The 22617-nt window shown below is 42.5% G+C and overlaps 1 protein-coding gene across 1 annotated transcript in view; it reads left to right on the top strand.

Annotated features, from left to right (window-relative positions):
• Window positions 1–22617, top strand: part of LOC144824202 (dynein axonemal heavy chain 11-like) — a 3356387-nt gene that overhangs the window by 107401 nt on the left and 3226369 nt on the right. The window contains exons 7-8 of the mRNA XM_078683354.1: window positions 9451–9640; window positions 18703–18802. Of these exons, the coding sequence (XP_078539480.1) occupies window positions 9451–9640; window positions 18703–18802 (290 nt within the window). The remainder of the gene's footprint in view (window positions 1–9450; window positions 9641–18702; window positions 18803–22617) is intronic.

The raw sequence follows: 22617 nt of genomic DNA on the forward strand, positions 1-22617 counted from the left end.
TAGGCTAAATCTTTTGCTTCATGTATTAGCAGAGCCGGCAGGGTTCACACCGTCTACAAATACCCTCATTCATTCATTCATTCATGAAACCCGGTGGCTCTGTGGGATAGCAGAAGGGAGAAGGCCTTCCCACCTATGTCAGCCACAACTTACTGTGCCCCCAACTGCTTTTCCACCCACTCACTAGGTCCGGGGTCCAGGGCACCATCGAATGGGTTAGAGGCCAGTGCCTGGGTGCCATCATTCACCAAGCAGCTACAGTGGCGCAGCCAAAAGAGTAGCGCACTGGCTGTTCTCCACCTCGTGCAGTTGTGAGGGAGAGGTGCACCTCGAGTGGTCCTTTCCTCGTCTCTTTGGCAATACTCCGCCTCTTCTCTCCTCAGCTTCTGGTTCGGGTGCTGCTAGCCTGCAAGGTGAGTGTGTTGCCTATCTCCACATCCTACCACATCAGTGAAGGCTGGCTCTGCAGTGACACGACAAACTGCAATTATCCAGTGCTACACCAGTGCTTGTCTAACACCATCTGGTTGCATTGGAAAAAATTAGGGAGCCCTGGGCTCAGGGGCGGCCAAATATGTGACTACACCCCACAGCTTATGATAAAGTTATTCACATGTACTCACTAGCTAAGACTAGAAAGTTTCTGATGGCACTGAAGACTGCGAAAATCTAAAAATGTATCTTTGAACCTCTTGAAACAGATCATCTTTTTAAACAACCAATAAGTGTGTTGCATATGGTAATGACTGTACATTTGAAACAAAATCAGCATATCAATAGGACATAAGTATTTTTTATTATGGATGTCTTCATTAGCAAACAGGAGTTGAGTGGTGTACTTTCCTTGACTGCAACGGGGCCCATGACATCCTTGATAAACCATTGTTTATGTTAACACATCCACAATCGTTGAAACAGCTTTGACATTCCTGTTCAACATCCCCCCTGTACAGACAATGCAATTGATTTATTACATTTCAGTTGACTTTCCAATATTTTGAGTAGAGGTACCATGAATTTTTTTAAAAAAACGGGCCTTTGAAAGGAAAAATTATAAATATGCCAAACATTCGTCTAACAAGACACAATTTGCCATAGTAAGGAATAAACAGAAGTATTAGGAGTGGGTAAAAGGAGTGCAATATGTCTTGGATAATCAGTTAGATAATCGAGAATTATTAATGCTGTTGCTGATTAACCATGACCCCTATACAGACTAGCTGTGATAACATCAATGTTGACACTAATAACGTTTTCCCAGGATTTTTATTTCACTTTATACGAGGAAAAAAATAAAAATTTTAATGAAAGAGATTCTGCAAGATATGTCCTCATTGCCCCTTGGTATGTCAGTTGTCCGGAATGCCTAATTGTCGACTTTCGAAAATTATTCAAAAAACAGCTCAGGTCTATGATTCAGCCACTACCATGCTTACCTATGTTACCTCTTGAATTAGCTCAGCCCCGAAGATTTAAGTGTAAGCTTCAGGTTTCAAGTTTAAATCCTGACTTGGCTGAAATATTCTTTCTCTGTCATAGGATTTTCTAAGATATCCATAAACAGTAGAATATCTTCGACCATGTGCTGATCTGATTTAAAAAATGTGTTTCGGGTACAAATAAACATGCCTATAGGAGGCAACATTTTCCACATTTTTCCTTTCTTTGTTCAAAACCAATTAGCCAAATTAAAATATATATTTGGCTGAAATCACCCATGAATTCCTAAGTAAAGGTAAAATGTAGCCTTTAATAGGCTCAGCATAAATAGTGCTAACATGACACTGTACATTTGAGGAATGTTAAGGGCGCCAACCTTCCCATCATGCAGTGCAGGATCAGTGAGACAGTTTTTTTTCCCATTCACCTGAGAAAGATTCCCAAAGGCTGCTGTCTTTATAAAGCTTATTTTGGCTGAAACCTTATTTTCTTTAAACATCTTTTCTTTACATAATGTTTTCAAGCATCTGCTTAATTTTTCTGACTATTTTCTTAGTTCATTTTAAGGTATCTCTCCTCAACTCTGTTTCTAGGGCCATCATGCTGGCACGTTTTGATAACTGCTCATCATGTGGAAGAAACAAATCCTTGAAGGGTGAACACGATGTGTGTCTCCTGCCTTCAAAGATTCTATCACAAAGTGTAAATTATACTTCGGTATTCCATATAGATGTATAAGGGACCAGGAGGGAACTCACTATATGGCAAAGCAAGGAAAAGTAGTCTAGTCAGCCTCATGGTGCACAAGAGAGCGGGCACCCTCTACTTCTGCCACTGGTGTGACCTGGTCTGATCCTCATTCTGCACCCTTGGACTGATCCTTGAATTGCTAGCATTTGCGCTCCTGTCTGATGTTGTGGCAATCAACATCGAGGTATTCGATGATGAGGCATTTGACATTGAAGGCACCAGGAACTTGGCTGGCTTTTCCAGAGCTGCAACTCTCCACGGAAGTGTCCGCGCCCACTCCAGCAGCAGAATATGACTCTTATCATCCAGGTGCCTTGAGTGTTAATTTCCTACTACCATGCCGTCCCAAGTGTTAGTGACTCCTGTAGTGCCTAAGATTTCACCAATTCACCACTCTGCTTCTCAATATAGACAGGAACAGAAAATAACAAGGAAATAATCCCACCAACTCTCCAATCTTTTGATGCTGAGCTAGTGAAAACGTTTAGAAGAAAAACTATTGGCACTCTCGTCTTTCAAAGGAGAGGGAGTCTTTCACCACGAGGAGCAAGGTCACATACTCATCCTAGAAGACGTTCTTCCTCCTTTTCAGACATGAGTGCACTGTCTGCCAAATCCCGCCTCCTCATAGAATTTTACAAGGGGATAATGTTGTTTTCTTCCATGAGGTCAGCAACAGAGCTGCAAGTGTCTGCAACAGTTTACAAAACCTCCATTATTTTTGCTATTTTCTTAAACCACAGGCTAAACTTATGGTAATCTTGATTCCAGGTCTTTTGAAGCCAACAATGCAAAGAGTACTGACTCCGCCATCAGATGACCGGAGATTACATACAGATCTCCTGATTTAAATCTGTTTTCCTGATTCTCTTGTGGTGTCTGCAGATAAGAAGTGCTACAACCTGTTGAGCTCTACCTTTATCACTCCTCTGGAAAAGGAAAGCAAATGGAATTATTCAGAGGGAAGAAACGTCTGAAGGACACTAACTCCTGTTTTAACAGTTGCTAGTTTTACAGAATTATTGTGCCATTCAATAGAGAACTAGAGGACTCCCTAGAATAGTTATTTGACCAATTCCTCAAGGAAGATAGTAGGAAGGTTTGAGATCAAACTATAAGTGCAGCAAAAGGTTCGTTTGACCTGGCTGCTGGAGATATCTGCCATGGCGTTACCATGAGACGTTCTTCATGGTTAAAACTGGCATAATTTTTTGGCTCCTCCTACTTTGATCCGCATAATGATGAGGAATTACAGCATATGAGGAGAGAAGCAGAGAGACTGAAATAGTTGATCTGAAAAAAAAAGAGTTTCATAGAGTACAGTTCTAGGGGTTTTGCAAATGTAGCGAAGCGTTTTCTTCAAGAAACAACAAGTTGTTAACAGCTTACCTGATGGCAGACAATGACTCCCTGTCTCTGCTGGCATTGAACAGCACCAAGGTTGGGGGAAATAGTTTGAATCATTTTCCTATCTTGCAGTGCATCATAAAAGTTGTAGTGTCCGGTTGTAAAGTCAGGTTTCATTCTTCTCCACCATCCATACCTCTGAAGAAGGTGAAAACATTGTACCTGAAACATCTGCTTCAAGAAGTAAAAATTCTTCTTTACAAGAGTACTATCAAAACAGTCTAAGCTGGATAAGAACAAGAGAATATACCGTTGTATTTTCCTAATAAAAAAAGTCACAGTGTAGAGTTTCATCCTATTCTGGACCTGTAATATGCGAACAAATTAATCACAAGGAAACAATTCCATATCATGGCCCTTTATTATAATTTCCCTCATCTTCACCTGAGAGAGTGAGTGGTGTCAATAGACCTTCAAGACACATGTGCTCACATTCCTGTCTACAACTCACATCGGAACTATCTTCAGTTTTGATTAGGTCATTGTCATTACAAGTGTAACCTTATCTCATTCGACACCTATAGTTTTTTCCAAGTGCCTGGCAATGCTTATTGCAGTTCTATGAAGGAAGGGAATATGTGTCTATCCATACCTGGACAACTGGCCGATGAAGGCCACTACTGCATTGAAATGCAACAAGACATGGAGACAATCATGTCTGTTCTCTAAACAGTTGGTGTCCCGGATGCAATTAATCCAGTACTTGGAATCAACAGTAGTACAATGCAAGCCAGCATGTCTCTTTTGGAGAAAAGACTGTCCTATATATCTTAGAAGATTTATTATTGACTATTACCGCAGCCCCATCAGTAAGATAAGTCTCATCTCTTCTTGGGTGCATGGAATCATGCATTCTCTAGTCCCAGTGCCAGCCTTCATAAGCTACTTTAAGAATGCCTGGAAAACCACTGGTGACAGAAGAGAGGAGACTGTAAAGAGATGGTGAAACTATCCAAGTCTACCTCTCAGTCTCTTGTATGGTGATGCAAGAGAAGAAAATGTTACAGGGAAAGCCATCCCAGAAATCTCACACTCCTAAGTCATTACAGACACATTATTGCAAAGTTGGGTAGCTCACGTGGGAGCTCTGTCTGCTGAAGGTGTGGTACAGGATGTTTGCTTAAGTTTTTCCTCCAATACCCTTGCTTCTCAAAGTCATCATTAGGATGATGCTGTGCAAAATGAAAATGGCCCTGTTTGCTCTGAACTGGTCAAGAAAATGGGGATATCTGGGTCCGCTTTTCCTGTCACTGCAACCTCACAGCAAAAGTCAAATTTGCTCTCCGGGATGTCAGAGAGACTATTTCACCCCAGCCTGCACTCACTGAATTTGGCTGCCTGGATCTTGAGTGCCTGCAATAATGTTATATGAATCTTCCTGATGACTGCTTGAACATCCTGGAAAAAGTGAAGAGGGCATCAACCCACTCCTCCTATGCTTTCAAGTGGAAGGGATTCTGTGCATAGTGTCTTTTGAGCATGTGGATCTCAGGCCATGTCAAGAGGGGACAGTTTTAGTGTATCTTCCTCATTTGGCAAACAGTACATGTGGTTGTCATCACTGCTCTTAGGAAGAGTCTGTCTTAAGCATCCTTTTTTCGTTATCCCAGGGATTAAGGATTTCCTTGAAAGTCTAAAGAAAGTCTTCCCACCTATGAGAAGACCTGCCCCTCCATGGCAGCTTAACTTTATTCTTTCCAAATCAATGGGCTCTCCATTTGAGCCCATGCAAAAGGCAGATTTACAACACATCCTGGAAGCTAGTTTTTTCATATGGGTATAACTTCGTCCAGATGTGTATGTGAGCTTCAAGTTCTGTGTTTGGAGGAGGTTTTCCACTGTAATAAGGTTCCATTAGTGATATTGGATTTTCTTATCAACCAGGAACAGAAGATCCCAACTTTCTTTCTGGAGCATGCTTCTTGGGCAAAAAAAATTCTCAATACTCCAGACGTGAAGAGAAATCTAAAATACTAATTGGACAAATGCAAAGATATTAAAAACAAAACAATCTTTGTAAATACAGAGCAATCTGTACCAGCACAGCTTCATTTAAGCAAACCATAACCATGTGGATAGTATCCTGCTTGGGGAAAGTGGATACCGCTTTCTTGATGTGAAATGTGCAGGTTCCAGAGTTCAGTGCAGACTTTCGCCAAACATTACTGCGTTGACTTACACTCTGTGACTGATACTCTGATAATTGAGGCCTCTGTGCAATTTATTTGCCCATGAAAGTTATGTCTTTCTCTTCTCCTTTGCCTTTGGAGCCCTACTCTGAGGTTGTGCATATAGTACCTTGCTATTCTGTTCAATTGTTTATGGATAACAGCGATGACCTCTATACAGGAAAGGAACAGTTACTTGTCTGTATTATTAGTTCTGTCTCATGGGTGTTTTCTCTGAGTCAATAAATAACCTGCCATTCTCTTTGTCTTTACCAAATGCCTTGATGGAAAGTCTGTTAAGGAGTAAAGGATGATCCTCCCACTGTATGAAACTGTATTTCCTCCAAAAGGAGCTGCTTCACTAGTCCTGCTCTGCATGATGGGAAGTCTAGCCTTAGAATTTCTTAAAGATGCACTGTGTGTGCTCAGTTTGATAGAGGACACTGTTTCCCTTTACTTAGGGTTTTACCAGGTTTTAATTCAGTGGTGTTTTCAGTCAAATACACTAATCTTGGCTAATTGGATTTTCTTTTTGAAAAAACAGTGTTTCTGTGGTCACACGCATAGGTGGAAGCATTCTATTGTTTATGGGATTCATAGAGAATGACTATTGCAGAGAACTAGTATTAAAGCTAAGTAACTTTACTTCCCTTTTCTGATGGAATCAATAATGTTGAGTAAGACCAGGTAAGATATTAACGCAAAAAGAACAATTGATGGACAGAATGCAGATCAATGTCATCCATTCGCCTCCGTACAGCGATATGGGCCTAAATCCATAATTGTTTTGCCCCCATGCCATTCCAGTTTGAACCCAGCCATATATGACCCTGCACCCAATGGGAACATTCAAGCCAAACTGCCTGGCCAGGTCCTCCCTGGACTACAAACAAGCACCCTAGGACTGGGTTCAAGGTTTCACTGCTCACTGTGCCACTGGAGACAAACTTGCCTGGCTGATGAGGGGTGATGCTCTGAAACCAGTCCCAGGATGCTTGTTTCTGGCCCAGCGAGGACCATCACCCTAGGTAAGATTTAATAAAGCATCAAGAACAATTTAATGTATCTTATACACCAGTGGTTCCCAAACTTTTTATACCTGTGCATCCCTTGACCTATTGGCCGTTGGCCGCGGCCCACCATTATGTTCTTTTTTTTGGTGTGTGGGGTTTGTAAGCCCGGCATTGGGAGTACTTCAATTTGTCTCCCTAAAAATAATTGGGAAGAAGCCGATGAAGGTATTATAATCGTAGATGTTACAAAATAAAAATATAATAGTTGATTAATAAAAAAATTGAATTCTTTAAGTCTGAAACAATACAATTTAAAAAAAAGTACTAAAAGGTCTACATTTATTTTAAAAATCCTATTGAGATGTATGAGCTTATTTTTCCTTACATAGCTCATCAAAATTTGCCGTTAATCTTAAGATCGCAACAGGCATTTCTTTTTCAAGGTTCATTTTTGCTCTATATTTTGACTTTATCACTGCAATTGCTGAGAAAACTACTTCTCAAAGGTAAGAATTAGCAAACAGAATCCAAACATGCAGACAGGTCTTTCTTGCTCATCACTGGGTATTTATATTCAGTTTGGCACCACAAATAAAGGAGGGACTAAGGCAAGAACCTTACATTCAATGTCTGGTCACTCGAAATGTCATTGAGCTGCTCTGCTTCCTTTGTGTTGAAATTCTGAGGCATCACAGCATTCAAGGGGTCTCTTACCCATTTTATTGGCTCCACTTCATCCTCTGGGAAACATTTGTCAAGGTAACAACAGAGTTGTGACAAATACAGCACAAAGCTGTTCTGAGATTTTCCTTTAACCCCATCTCATTGTCTTGCAAAAACTGCTTTTACAGAGGATCACTTTCTTCTTAAAGCCTAAAACCTTATCTGAGAGCTGCAAGATGTTAGTATTATTGCCTTACAAGGACTTGGTCAATGTATTCAGTTTTTCGAAAAGAACAGAAAGAAAAGCTATTTTTATTAGAAAGTCTGCGTCAATAAACTTGTCAGTGAAACCAATGTTCATCATCGTGTAGATGCAACTATATTTCATTCATCAGCTCATACACTCTAAGCAGGGAGTTACTGAGAGACAGGCATCGAGAACTGCTGTGGAAAAGAGGCATAACTGTTCCGCCCCCATGTCATCTCACAGCTTAGCAAAAAATCTTTGTTTCATTGGGCTTGTTTCAAATTTATTTACCACTTTGATGACTATTTTCTGAATATTGTATAGTTCTTCACTGAGGTTTCCTGTTGCCAGTACTTTTCTTGGTATTATACAGTGTCTCTAAACTGCATTAGGTGCTTTAGACCGTATGCGAGCTAGAAGTCCTTGGTAGCATCCTGCCATTGAATGACCCTCATCTGTACAAACTCCAACACATCTCTCCCCGTCAGTCTGATCCTGTACCATAAAATCGTCCACAACCGCAAACAAGTCTTCACTTGTAGCTGCACCTTTCATTTCTTTACAGAACAACAAATCCTCAACATTTTTTTTCCTAAACAAACCTGACATAACAAATAAGATGGGTGTCTTTTTTGTTGTCTGTTGCCTCGTCCAACTTGAGTGCAAAGTCTTTGCCTTTTAAATTACAGCCATATCATTTATCCTTCGGCTGATAGTATTACTGGAAAGAGGCACTTTGAGCAGCTGTTTACCCACGTCTTCGCCAAACATGATTGTTACAGCAGCAGGTAAAATAAGCTCTTCTGCAATTGTGTTTTTTTTACACTATGCAACGCGAAAGGCCACATTATAGGAAGACAGGGGGCGTTACTATTAATTTTGGATTTTTTTGAGAAAGTGGACTTTTGTAATTTGGTTTCTGTAAGTTTTCTTATAAAAAATTCCCTTGTCTTCCCAACCAAGTTTGGGTGAAGACTTGGAAGCATGTATTCTACAGTCAAGACTTTTAAACAGGTTACACATTGAGGACACTTCTCATTACTCTCTGAGGCGGACCGTTTGGGAAACATAACTCAGATTAAACGTAATTATTGGTTTAATTTAAATTAATACATTTATCCTGAGTCTTGTTTTCAGAACGATCTTCCTCAGAGAGTAATGGCAGTGTTTTGCAGTCGAGCTGCATGCCCCATTTATCTCCCCACTTTGCGACTCCCTCTTCCTTCCCCTCGGCTGCCCAAAGGTTTTAACCCGAAAGTAAGCCAAGGTGAGGAGCAGTGACATGCTCCATGCTGTTTCAGTAAGATTTCATCCAGAAGGGTCTGAGAGTGACTGCGGTCATTGGAATTTTATTGTACATTATTTTTGGGTTTGTTTTATTGTATTTTACCTGCTATTTATTAAGAGCCAAACTTGATAGTGCGGAGCAGTGACAGGCTCCACACTGCTTCAGTTGGATGCACAATATTCAGTCTTCCCTGTTATTACCTGGCTTGCTGTGTGCGGTGCACAGATTGTGAACTGCTGTTATACACGAATAAATTGTCAGCATTATTGAATTATTGTAGACTCAAACAACAATTCCTTAGTATGCAATGAGCCTCCTGCTATGTAAAGCTTGTTTCTGTCCTCTGTGTTAATTTTAATTATCATTGGCATTGTACCTTACTAGTTTTCCTTTGCATTCCAAATATCTCTTCTGTGTACTGTTCTGCATTGAGGCCTCATTTCAAATGAGATCAATGTTTTGTTCTCCATTCAGAGCTCATTTCGATGTAAGAGTGGCATTATATTCTTTTGAAACCATGGTTATCCAGTGGACACACCAGATATCCGATGTACTCAGACGAGATTCAGCACAACTGCTTTTACAAGGAGAACACCCAGGACCTTCTGTCGAATTAGATTTCTGGCTCATGCAAAGGGACAACTTGCTCAGCATTTACAATCAGGTGAAATGGTTTTCATTAATATAATTTTCCTCAGTAGGAGTGATGTTTTTGTTTGCTTTCCATCTCCCTCACACTTTACACCTTCTTCTCATCTAAAGATTTGAAACAGAAGTGTGCTCCCAGGAAATGTGCTCCCCCCCTTTTTGTGACTGCTCCTTATTGAGTTTTGAGCTTACAAGCTCTTTGGGTTGCACCTGCGGTCTGGTAGTAGTACTGAAACTTGAAAAGACTGTGAGCAGTATTGGCAGCACCCTCAAATTAAAAGGGTTATACTCTACTAAAGAAGGAAAAAATATCCTGAAGCACATGTATAGAGATACATAGCAGTGGCTGCACCAACAATGGTGAATACAAAATACTTTCAAAGTAAGTGCTATTATGCACTGCATTTACCACAATGCATCTGGGTGAATTTTGTGCAATATGCTAGGCAGTGTGCTTCCTCCCCGTGTAGAAACAAAAGTTGTCTGGTAGGAGATACAATCTGAGTTCTCTTTTCAACCTAATCTTTATACATGTTTACAGTGCCTATAAACATATAAAGCATGCAATAAACGAGCATCACATGATTCATATAAATGTTGAGCAATGTACTTTGATACACTGTATCACTTGCCCTCATGGGATTTTCCATGACACTAAAATTTCATCGCATTTGGAAAAAACCTGTATCTTTCCTTATATTGTTGCATTAGCAACATCCTTATTAAAAGCATTGCATCAAGATCATTAATAAAAAGCACTGCAACTTTCTTTTCAGTGCACTGAAACGCAAGCGAGCTCTCTAATTAAGGGTGCATTAAAGATGGTAGACACATACTTCAACCACAAAGTACAAACGGAAAATAGCAAACAGTACTATGACATAATGTTATAAAGGATAGCATTATGCTCACTAGATTTAATGGTCTCTAGAAAACATAGACAGATTATCAGAAGCTGCTGGACACATGCCAGATGTTTCATATTTGAACAAGTTCTCCTCCATGTTAAGGATATAAAAAGCTTATCGGCACTATTAATATAATCTTTGAACGGTGCAAGTTTTTGTTTTATTTATACTTTTACTGTAAACTTATACCAAAAAGAACAGAGCACATAACTCAGTACAAACAGTAGGAACAATGCTATGCAGTGAACTACTGCACAGATACAGATATCAACACAGATCACATCGATACAACCAAATAACAAAGTACATATTGGCACAATATGCGGTACGTCAAGAGTTTTACAACCCTGGCATGTGCAATGTGAACACACAGTCGTGCAGAGTTCCCCTCGGTAAGGGCCATGGCCCCCCGCCAGAAACTAGGGGCATAGCTCCTGTCAGACATATACTGAGGGAATTAGGGGCAGCTTCCTGAGAGTTAGCATGTTCGTCACTCAACGCTGTGCCCCATTGTGCTAGCAGATAGATTACCAGCGAAGCCCAGATGTCCTTTGGTCAGGAGCATGTAGGCATCAACTCCCAGTGGGTGTCCAGATGTTCTTGGAAATAGGCATCATCTCGCAGCCAGTGAGCTGATTGAGGCAAAGGATGCCTGGCCCAATGAATGGCTACTCTATGCTTGGCCATAGTAGCAAGATAGCAGTGAGTTTGCGCACACTTGAGGATGTGTCCTTCACATATTCAAGCAAATCCACCAATGGTGTCCTCTCTGGCGCATTATCCGTAATTAGCGGAATTGTTTCCAATACCTCAGACCAAAATCGCACAGATTGTAAAAATGTAGCAATAATAGCAGTACACTGTAAACTGTATGTGTCATCTACCTGTCCTATCCTATGCAACTGTGTGGGTGTATGATATACCCAATGCAGGTGTTTGAAAGGAATTAACCAAAGCCTGTTATTCTGGAAGAATGCCCTGAATTGAGTGTAACAGTAGCACCACTGTTCCTCACTAATAGGGAATAGGGGAGTTCAAGTCAGCAGAGCATCCTCACTAATAGGGAATAGGGGAGTTCAAGTCAGCAGAGCAGGTCAGTCGTGCGGAGGGTGTACAAATCAGGGCACTCTCCTGCATCATTTCATACAGGCGTGTGATTAGTTTGCACAGGGTTGGATTAGTAAACATAATTTCCAACGTGAAAGTAATCGGATGAGCCAACAGAAAAGAGTTATGCATAGCGCCCAGCCGCACATAACTTATGATAAGTAAGCACGCCCAGAGATGTAGAGACAGAGTGATCAAATACGTGGCTGGGAAATTAAGTGTCCCCATGGATACATATCACAAAATGACAAGAGTTGGAGTCATTGCAAGCTACTGTGAGTGCCAGTGCCCGCGGGGGCGGGGATTTGTGGATGTCCCCCCAGTGTCACTGCCGGAGCAAGCAGGTGGTCCAGTCCCACCCAATGTTGCAAGTTGTCCCACAGTCAGACGGTGTAAGCCACAGTATCAATCTGAGTTTGGGGCCACCTTGGAGGGAGATACAAAGCAGTAGACATAGAGCAGGGAGCTCTGTGATCATGTGCAGTTGCTGTGTTTAGTTGAAATCGAGTGGAATGTAACCATTAATGAGCAAACTGAACTTGTGCACACTATAAGTAGAGTCCATGTCTGAGATGCATAGTCCACCCTGTTCGAAGGGAAGAGTCAATACTTCCCAAAATACCCAGGGTTGCATGCCTGCCCGTGTCAGTATGAGTAGGTGAGACGTAGGTGAGACTTAAGACATTTGCAGAAATGGACCGTCAGGGGAATAGAAGATTAATGAATAGGTACATGAACTTGGGGAGCACTACCATTTTGGCCACAGTAACCCTCTCAACACTCGGTCCTCCACCTATGTCCTGAACCTCCTGTAATTCACGTGCCACGGTTCATCCAAGTCCTGACTAAGCCTGACCCCCAGGTATCTCACCGGTTTCTCCACCCACCTCAAGGGAAACTCTGACTCAAGAGGTCTCTTGGCATCAGTGAGCGGAAATATGATGAATTTGGACCAATTGATAGTGATTCCAGCATGTCCGCCAAAGTTAATAATTTCTCGAATAATAGGAACGATGTTAGTTTGGGGGCAGTGAACATACAAGGTGATATCGTCTGCATACATGGAGACCAAAATCCTCCTAAGTGTGATCGTAAGCCCCCTTTGAGAATTATGTTGCCTCAGCTGAGCGGCTAGGGGCTCCATTGCGACTGCAAGTAGAATGTCAACTGGGGGGAAAGTGATCACACCATTGACACAGGGTAGGTCAACAGACTGAGTATAGAGTAGTTTAATTAAGTGTCGAAAATTGCTGTTGACTCCAATACGAACCATGAGGTGGAAAAGGTAAGGCCATTCAAGCGAGTCAAACGCCTTAGTGGCGTCAAGCACCCCCACTGCTACGCTAAACTGGGGATTAACAGAGTGGTGAAGTGCAAAAAAGGTCCACAAGTTATGCGCTGTTTAGCTTCCGAGTACAAAGCCAAATGATCTGGGCAGACAATATTCGGTAGCAGGGGGAGGAGGTGGGAGGCAATTAGTTTAGCCAAAATGTTGTTGTCTATGTTAATCATGGAGAGTGGTCTGTAGGAGTCGCAGCACTGAGGGTTCTTGTCAACTTTCAAAATGGTAACAATGAGTGCCTCCTGGAGGGAGGGTGGTTGCAAGCTGCGCGACAGGGACTCTTTGTGCGTGGCCAAAAGATGGGGGCTAAGGAGCGAGCCATACTCTTTATAAAGGGCTGCCGTTAAACCATCCAGGCCTAGCGCCTTATCCTCAGACAAGCTGTTAATGACCTGCACAATGTCCTCCACCGTAAAGGTTTCTTTTAAAAACTGCCCGTCATCCAATCAGAGCAATTGCAAGGTATCAAGGTAGGCGGTCAGGCCAGAAGATACATGTAGCAGAGAGGGGGCATATAACTCAGAGAAGAATGAAGTCACAATGCGGTGTATAGCTTTGACGCCCACATGGGCAGTCTGTTGGTCATCCACCTGCTCCACAACATGATCGCTAGCCTAGGGTTTGTGCAGCAGTCCAGCCAGCATCTTGCCCACCTTGTCCTCTTCACCATAGCGTTGAGCAACCGCCTCCCTCCCAAGATGTTCTATCTCTCTAAGTGCTGCCTCATCATACTCCAATAGCTTGTTCCTGAGGGATTCAAGCATGACTGCAATATTGGTAGCAAAAAATGGGAGTTCCAGAGCTCTAATATCTGTATTTATTTGTGCAAGCTCCCTGCGCAGCATTCAAAGCACACCAGCCTGTTTATCAATGCATTGCCCCACGAATCACAATCTTGAACGCTTCCTAGGCCATGGATAGAGAGTCAACGGAGTGCACATTATGCTCGAAGTAATCAATGATGGACATTCTAATTTCTGCCCTGAAAACCTGGTTCCTGAGCACATTAGGGGGAGTCTCTAGAGCAAGGTCTGTGAAGTAAGCTCCAGGGGAGCAATCTCAAAAAGGATAAAGACGTGAATATACAGCGTCCTGGGGAGGTGCGTGACACTAGCAGTCCAGGTTACCACATCTCTGGTAACATACCAGGAGTCTATTCTGGACCAGGTGTTGTGCGTTGACTTTAGTCTTTTGCCCTCTGTACTGGTTGCATTTTGGAATGGCCGAATATCTGTTATAGGAGTGTATGCAGCTGTGCAGCAGCCCCTGTGTTTAGGCATTGAGTATCGCTTGACCTCTCTGCCCGAGCTTCTAAAATCATATTGAAATCCCACCCCCACTACACTGCACCCGGGCCTCTGGGCCCCACCAGTCTCCATACCCCAGCGCCAAAAATAGGGTCATCCACATTGGGGCCATATATCAAAATCAGGATCAGAGGATCAGGATCAGCCTCTGCAGCGTGACCAATAAATTACAAACTTTCCCTGTGCATCGCACAGCACCCAGCACGTGCGCCATGGCAACTCCTTTCGGAGAAGTATAGCCACGCTCGACGCATGGTTGGAATAATGGGCTATATATGACTCTGCAATCCATCACTGAACGCAGACGGGACTGGTTCAATTCAGTTAAGTGCAGTTCCTTTAGCAGGTTAATGTCAATTTAATGTCTTTTAGGTTTGCCAGCACTGGCCGGGTCTTGCGCCTATCATTTATCCCCTGTACATTCCAGGTCAAACATTTAGTAGGAGTCACTAATGATCAGGGGGAGCATTGTAATACATGACATAGTTCCAACACAGAGCAAATGTATCAATAGCAACAAGAGACTGCACCTCTAACAAAGGAAAGGACAGTACACTACAAAAGGCAACAAACAACTTACCAGTGCCTCACCCACCTCCCACTTCAGTTCCCCAATCGAGTGGGATTCTGCTACCCCTCCCCATAACAACAAGTTAGACCACAAACCAAAACTGTGGAGGGAATAATCCCCTGAGGGGATCAAGAGGTCTCAGCATACTCCCCAGCCAGTTTTTGGCTGGTTGACCAGGTAACGTGGGTAAAGGGACATTCTGGAATGATTCAGATGCCTTCCTCATGGCGCTGAGGTTGGTCTGTTGTAATCCAGCAGGTTCTCATTGTTTGGTTATGTAAACCTTTCGGAAGGTGACCTATTCAGGGCCAGCAGCTGGGGTCCCATCAGTCCATGGCCACAGCAAAGGATGGATAGTGCAAGTATCAAGTGGCGATTAGTCATTGTCGCTTAAGCAGCCACAACTGAACCTCCAGGGGACTTGGTGGCAGGGTTGTCCAGGCCACAAACAAACTTAGCTGTGGCCATGGGGTCTGTTAAATGATAGGATTTCCCATTTAGGATGAACCGAAGCTTGGCTGTCTAGATCAAGGGAACCGTGGTACCAACTTTCTACAAAGTATGTTTAATTGGTAGGAATTTATAGCGCTCAGCCTTCACTACCAACGCAAAGTCCGTGAATAGCAAGATGGTGTTTGCTTGGTATTGAAGGGGCCAGCAATCCATGGCAAAGGACAGTGCAGTGTTCCTGTCCCTGTAATTCAAGAGGCGGGCAATTATCGGACGCTCCAGGGGATGGGTGCGGTCCCAAAGCATGGTGCGCCTGCTCTATGATGAACATGAGAGAATGATCAACCTCAAGTAATGACCTGAGCATAGATTCAACATGAGACTCCATTCTGTCCATCTCCATCGATTCAGGGATACTAAGAATGAGATGTGCCAGTTGTTCCAGCAGGAGTGTGCCTTGAGGTCTTCATTCTTACTTTTGATAACGTCTAGAACTTTTTCCCATCTGAAGAAGCTGTTTCCCGGCAGTCGAGTGCCCATCTTCAGTATCGGACATGCGGCACTCCAGTTGACCTATTCGCTCCTCGTGCCGGTCTACCCTTTCCTTCAGGCAATCAAACCTATCTGTGAGGAGGTCTATTTTTGATTCAATCGTGCTTAAGCTGTGTTTGAAGTCTAGAAATCACTCAATATTCTCAAAGACCATTTTGGCTTTGATGGTGTTGTTCTCAAGTGGTCCACCTCCTTTTTCCAACATAGAACCCAGCAAAATAAAGTCAACGATTGCCTTTCTAAACCTTTGACAGTCACCTTGGGCGTACCCAGGGCTCTATTCTCTCTCCCACTCTATTCAACCTCTTCATGGAACCCTCACCCTTATTCTTAAACAAGCAAAAATCAGTTACCACCTCTATGCTGATGACACCCAACTTTACTATAGGATCAAATCCCATGCCGATGTCTTACATCTCAATGAAGCCTTGACTAAGATTCAATTGTGGTTTCATCATAACCACCTCAAACTTAACCCTAAAAAAACTGAAATCATTCTATTCTCTCCTTAAAAACAACTCGCTCCCTATTCAACACTGGATCTCTGACATCAAAGCTCTCCACTGCGCTCTCTCCATCTCTAACTCAGTCAAATCCCTCGGCATCAGCATCGACCTGAGCCTCAGTCTTACTCCCCACATAAAAAATTTGGCAAAAGGTGCTCTCTTCACACTTCACCATCTTAAAAAAATAAACCCTTTATTCCTGCAGAGGACTTTAAATCAGTTGTGCAATCACTGGTTCTGTCTAAAATTGACTACGGAAATGCCACTCTCACTGGAACTCCTAAAGTCCACCTAGCACATATCAAATCCATTCTGAACCTTGCTGCTAGCCTATTACTGACTGTAAGCGTTTTGATCACATCTCCCCCGTTCTCAATGACCTTAAATGGCTTCCAATTGAAGGCAGGTCCACCTACAATACTGCTTGCATCACTCACAAAGCCCTCCTTCAAAATACCCCATCTTAACTCTCTGACAAACTCCACAAACCAGGCTGTACTAGAACAATGAGGAGCACTAACGCTTTTGTCCTTGTCCCTCCTTTATTAAAAAAGAAATCAACACAGTCCCGCTCTTTCTCTGGAAATGCGCCCTCCATCTGGAATGCCCTCCCTAAAGATTTTGTTGCAACCCCTCCTACCCCAGCATCAAAAAAGACCTCAAGCTTCTCCTTCTCAATAAATACTGGGGTTCTTAATATATTGTCACTGGCTTATAATTCCTATCCTTGCCTTATCAGTACAGGTCCCCTCTACTTATTGTGTCATCCCATCCCCCCCATTCTATTCTTTCATTTCGACCTCCTCCACCCACCCTCTTTATATTTTGGGTAATGCCCACCTTCGTCAACTTGTATTTCCCTTACCCCTCACCCTCCACTGTTGTCCTTCACTTTCTCGCCCTCCTCACACACTAACTAACTTTGCTTTATTCCAGTTCTACTATTGTCTTATTACCTCAATGCACTAAAGTTAAATTGAAATTCTGTATTACCAAAACCTGTAAAGCGCTCTGATACTCTTGGGTCCAGCCAGCGCTATATAAAACCTTTAAATAAATAAATAGGAAAATGGATTTTATGTCTTACGCAGCTGAGGCTTCATCACAGTCCTGAAAGCCCTGTTCACGGACCCCGGGCTCCAACTCTGCAGTGCGCATGAGATGCCAAGACTCAAAATACAATTTGGACTGTTTATTATCACCTTTCTCTATGTTGCAGGCCAGAGGACTCGGGCAAAGTCAGTGTTGTCGAGCATGCACCAAGGTCGCCGACCCCAGAGAGGCAGATCGCCCAGTGACAGAGATCTCACCACCCCCCAGGAAGCAAGAACCGGGGGGCATGAGCAGATCCAGTCCCACTCCATGCGTGAGGTCGCACTCTGCAGGCTCGAGGCGTGGGGGAGTGTGTCACTGGATGCTCCAAGGGGGTTGGGCCCGCATCCAAGCAAGGAGTGTCCAGTGCAGTGCCAATCCCACCGTCGGACCCTGCCACACCCCAGATACCCTAAACTGGGGGACACGAACATGCCCAAGGCACTCAATGAGATTGTAAGGCAGCCCCAGTCCACACTGCATAAGGGGACCATAGCAGCGGGTGAGGTAAGCAGCAGGGCCCACAACCGCAGCCCCGCCCAGACCAAAACACATCTGGCCCAATGTTCCATGGCCAACTCCCTCAGCTACTATTTCTCACTTGGCGGGCCACGCAGAATCACTCCCAGGTGGCTCACACATCCGTCGCAGCTACTTTGCTCAGTGTCTTCTAAAAGTTCCCAAATGTTACGGACTGGTGGTCGTGCCTTTTCAGCTTGCGCGGCTCAGCTATGGAATCAGCAACCAAAGCACCTTCTACTTCTTTCCATCAGTTTTTCCTTCCAGATAAAGTAAAAAACCTTACATTTCCAAATGGCTACAGGTAGCTTCACCCCTTTTTGGCATGCAATTTATTTAAGTATTTGTTTTTGAGTTGTTAAATCACGTACAAACCCAAGGGTATCGGTGTGATGTAAATACCATTGTGCTCCTGAGCACGTTTAGGTGTGAAGATTGTGTGTAGTTTAAAAAAAAAAATGTAATGCTAAAGCTATTTACTCAGTTGTTTCCCCTTCAAAACAGATTACGTTTTAATTGGAGTTTCACATGAGCAAAACACCTGTGATAAAGAAGGTACTGATGTCTACTTCTGTGGTTCATATATGTTCATTGTGGTCCTGTGAACTGATAAAATGATTGACTGAAACAACAAAGTGATGTATAACATTTATGAGCACCTCGTTTATATACATACATTTTCGTTAAACGTGTATAGACATTATCAAGTTTTTCTAATTTTCAGTTACAAAATTCAGAGATCCAGAGGGTAATAGCCATCTTGAAGTCGAGTAAGAGCAGCTACTATCCAGGCTTCAGCGAACTTATCTTGAATGTCAAAGAAGGTAATGCAGCAATAAAACTTTAAATAGCAATACTGCTCAAATGTCAGACATGCGATTGCCTTTTTCTTTCCTCAGTTCATTCTTTTTTCATCACAAATGCCTCGATAAAATTTTATTTTTTGTATCTTTTATTTGACTTGACAAATTCAGCAAATAATTGATATGGCATGTTAGCTTTTGAGATCACATATGCTGATTTCATATGCATAATCTGAAAGTGAATGTACCATTCCATCTTTGTGTTCCTTTTGTTCGTCAAATAAAAGATAGGGCCGTGCAGACTTCTTATTGCACATATGAAAGGGCGAGATTTTGATCGATACCTTATATCTATTGATCCAAACCTCGATCTGGTCGACTGAACCTTTATTGCCTGTCTTGGAAGGAAACAGTACACCTATCTGCAAATTAGTTCACCCAAGAAAGGACTCTACTCTCAAAGATCACGGACAACTTCTAGGTTTCAAAAGTTTATTGTAAAGATATAATGAGCTGCAAATACAAGCATCTCAGAATGAGATTCACGAGATACACAGGTCCAATTACATACATGTGCTCTCGAAAAGCCCTCAGACGAGCAACAGAAATCACTAACACAAGTTCTAAAAATAGCAAAGCTATCAGCATAGACGCATATCTCTCCTTCATTTAGGTTGGAGGAAAACAAACACAGGTTAGGCGTCCCTACCCTGTTCTAGATGGTATCCCTACTTAACCAAATCCCAACCTAACAAAGGTGTCAGCAATGAATGACCCCCAAGGGAAGTCACCCACTCTAAGTCTCTTGGTGAAAACCTAAAGTTCTCCAGTCATGACCCCTCACTGCCTACCCATCCGCTCTCTAAAGGGTCCTCAGGTCTCTGCTCTAACTCCACCCAGGGGTGCTGTCCCTAATACAAAACAGTCAACAACATTTGAGACGCCCCTTGCGAAACGCCTCTCACGTGGTGCAACTTCAGGCTTTTTCCATGATGCTTTGTATTGGGCCTCAGACGTTAGAGTTGACCTTGCTTCTCAGTCTCTTCTCCGGCCCGCTGATACCCCTTAAACATTCCAGAACCCTCCTCCATGTCTGGGCCGTCTACTGAACAGACCTCTATTCATTCACTTATAATTGGATCCCCCCTTTCCTGTTGCAGACAGATATCTGCCGCCAAGAACCCAACTCTCATAGACTTCTAAAAAGGCTTGCAACATTTCTCAGCCCAGACATGTACGTGTAAATCAATGCTAAAACATTTCAGGCCTACAATATTTCACATTATGATTATAGCATTCAATTTCTTCATTTAATTAAAGCATGTTAAAACTCTTATTCTATTATTTAGAAAACATTACTCTAAATCATGGCCCATTAATGCAATGACCAAAAACGTTAAACAATCTGTGTCGTGAAAAGAAACACCTTCCCTTTTAGCTCCAACTCTGGCCCTGAGGCCTACCACGTTCTGCGTTTTACCACAGACCATCTTATATGTTAACAGCTACACGACATAGATTCAAAATAATCACGTCTAATAAAATCATATAATGTCACACATTTCTGTATTAGTTCCACTTCTACTTAAATCTCTATATTAGCTATACATTTAGAATATAATTTCAGATACTATTAGCACTCATGGCATTTCTCATCATGACTTGTGCTTACTATAGGTAAGTGTGATGTACTCATACATTTATATCAGTTTGCGCTCTCTCAGTTCCCCCCTTTGATGACCTCTCGGGGTCATCACTAACATTTAAACTGCAGTTATTGCTGGCATTCTCTGTGCTTCCAGAGCTCTCAGGCTCCTGTACTGATTATCTTGTATGGCAGCCAATCTCTGCAACTGTTCTCTTTGGGCCCTTTCTGACCTTCTTGCTCTGTACCATTTGAATACCCTCACCAATCCCCACAATATTATCCCACAGATCAATATTATGATGATAGGCTTTAGGATATACCAAATAAAGCTTTTGCCTAAGGTGGAAAACCACCCTCCAACTGTACTCATTCCGTGGCCCACCTTTTCCCAGACATTTTCTCTACTCAAGTCTTCGATCTCTTTGTGTATATTAGTTATGTTCTTAATAACTTTCTCAAGGGGTTTTGAAAGGTCTGGAATGTAAGTGCAACATTCCTGAACCTTCAAAGCCTTACAGACTCCGCCCTCTTTTGCTAATAAGACATCTAATGCAAGCCGATTTTGAAGAACCATAGCCCTTATCGATTGCATCTCTCCTTCTACCAGCATTAAGGACTGAGCAGTGCTGGCAGACAACCTGTCGACAACTGTTGCCAGTCGTCTAATTTTAACATCATTAAGGATTATTCCCAAAAGAGGGAACATAGCTCCAAAGACATCTCCAACCATTTCTGCATCGCCTAAATCTCTCCTTCCCCTCGATGATGTCTGGCCCTCAATGATCAATAAGTCTTGTGCATGATATATTTTGGGGAAGACAATTGCCAAGTAACATGATCCATACCAGTTGTCAGGTAGTCTCACGTAAGCGTTTCTTCCACATACAAAATACACATTTGGAATTACTTGCATTCCCTTCAGGAAATCCTTAGTGTAGTACTCTAAATTAAAAGCATGTTCACAGTCAACTTCACCCACGTATACATTTTCATAATACGTTTTGGCTCGGTGAAGACATAACTTTCCTTTCTGCGCTTTATCTAAAGCTATTGGACCACTACTACCCTTTCTCTTGTGTGACTTCTCTTCCTCGGTCCAATCTAATTTCCCTTGTCCTGATTTTTTCAAAATCTTTTGTCTCCTGTAACGATCATCCACCTGCCCTATGAACTTTTTCTCGACTTCTGACACCTTGCATGTCAGATTATTTCTACGGGCATGTGAAGTATCTAAGGTAATCCAAGGAATGAAGAACTTGGCCAATCTGTCTTCACTCTTCCAGTAATCCCATTTATTCATCTGCTTATAATTCGGGACTTCTGGCAACACAGAATCATAATTGGAGAAATAGTATTCAAAACTATCTCTCTCATAAAATATACTAAGCAATAAGCTACATGTAATGCCATATGTCAGAGGGAGGTGATGATATCGAATTCCTTCATCTACAGACGCAGGCAACTGCATGCAGACGTAGCAATCCTTAACCCCCATGGCATCCACGTATTCATACAAAAGTTTAGCATAAGCATTTGACCTAAAGTCTCCTTGGGACTCGTCTACATGTAACCTGCGGGCTTCTGCAGCCAATAACGCTTTCTCTTGAGTGTTTTCCCTTTTCTCACCTGCAACAGTGGGTGTAAGTGTTACTACAGAATTCGCATCAGTTACCTTTACCTCTTCCTCATGTCCCTTTACATAAGAAATTGTTACCACTAAAGCTATTAATATTATCACTCCTACTATTAGTGTACCTATTATACATTTAGCTCTGCGGTTCGGGGTGCCGGCCTCCATTTCGTCAGACAATCTAGCTTTTCCCTTTCTCTTTGCAAGAATCCACACAGCTGGAGGCTGACAGCCTTTTTCGCAAAAAGTCCTTTCACAGTTCAAAAAGACAACCCTAGCCCTTCTCCATCCACTCAAGGGATTCCCTATAATTCTCTGCTTCCTGGGCGCTAGGTAATCTTCTTTTCTTCTGCTTGCTTTATTTACAAAGTCCTTTAACAATCGACTATTAGATTTGTGGTTGCAGCTTCAATAGCATAGTTCAATATTTCCATGCGAAGAGTATGCTCTTCATGTGCTGTTATCGTGGTACCAAAGTCGGGGAATTTCAATTCTGTAAGAAACATGTGTTTTAACTTGCTGAGGCGGGGAGGTCTGGGGAGCACGAATGTTAGTGAC

The sequence above is a fragment of the Lissotriton helveticus genome, chromosome 3_1 (assembly GCF_964261635.1).
Source record: "Lissotriton helveticus chromosome 3_1, aLisHel1.1, whole genome shotgun sequence".
NCBI classification, from domain to species: Eukaryota; Metazoa; Chordata; class Amphibia; order Caudata; family Salamandridae; genus Lissotriton; species Lissotriton helveticus.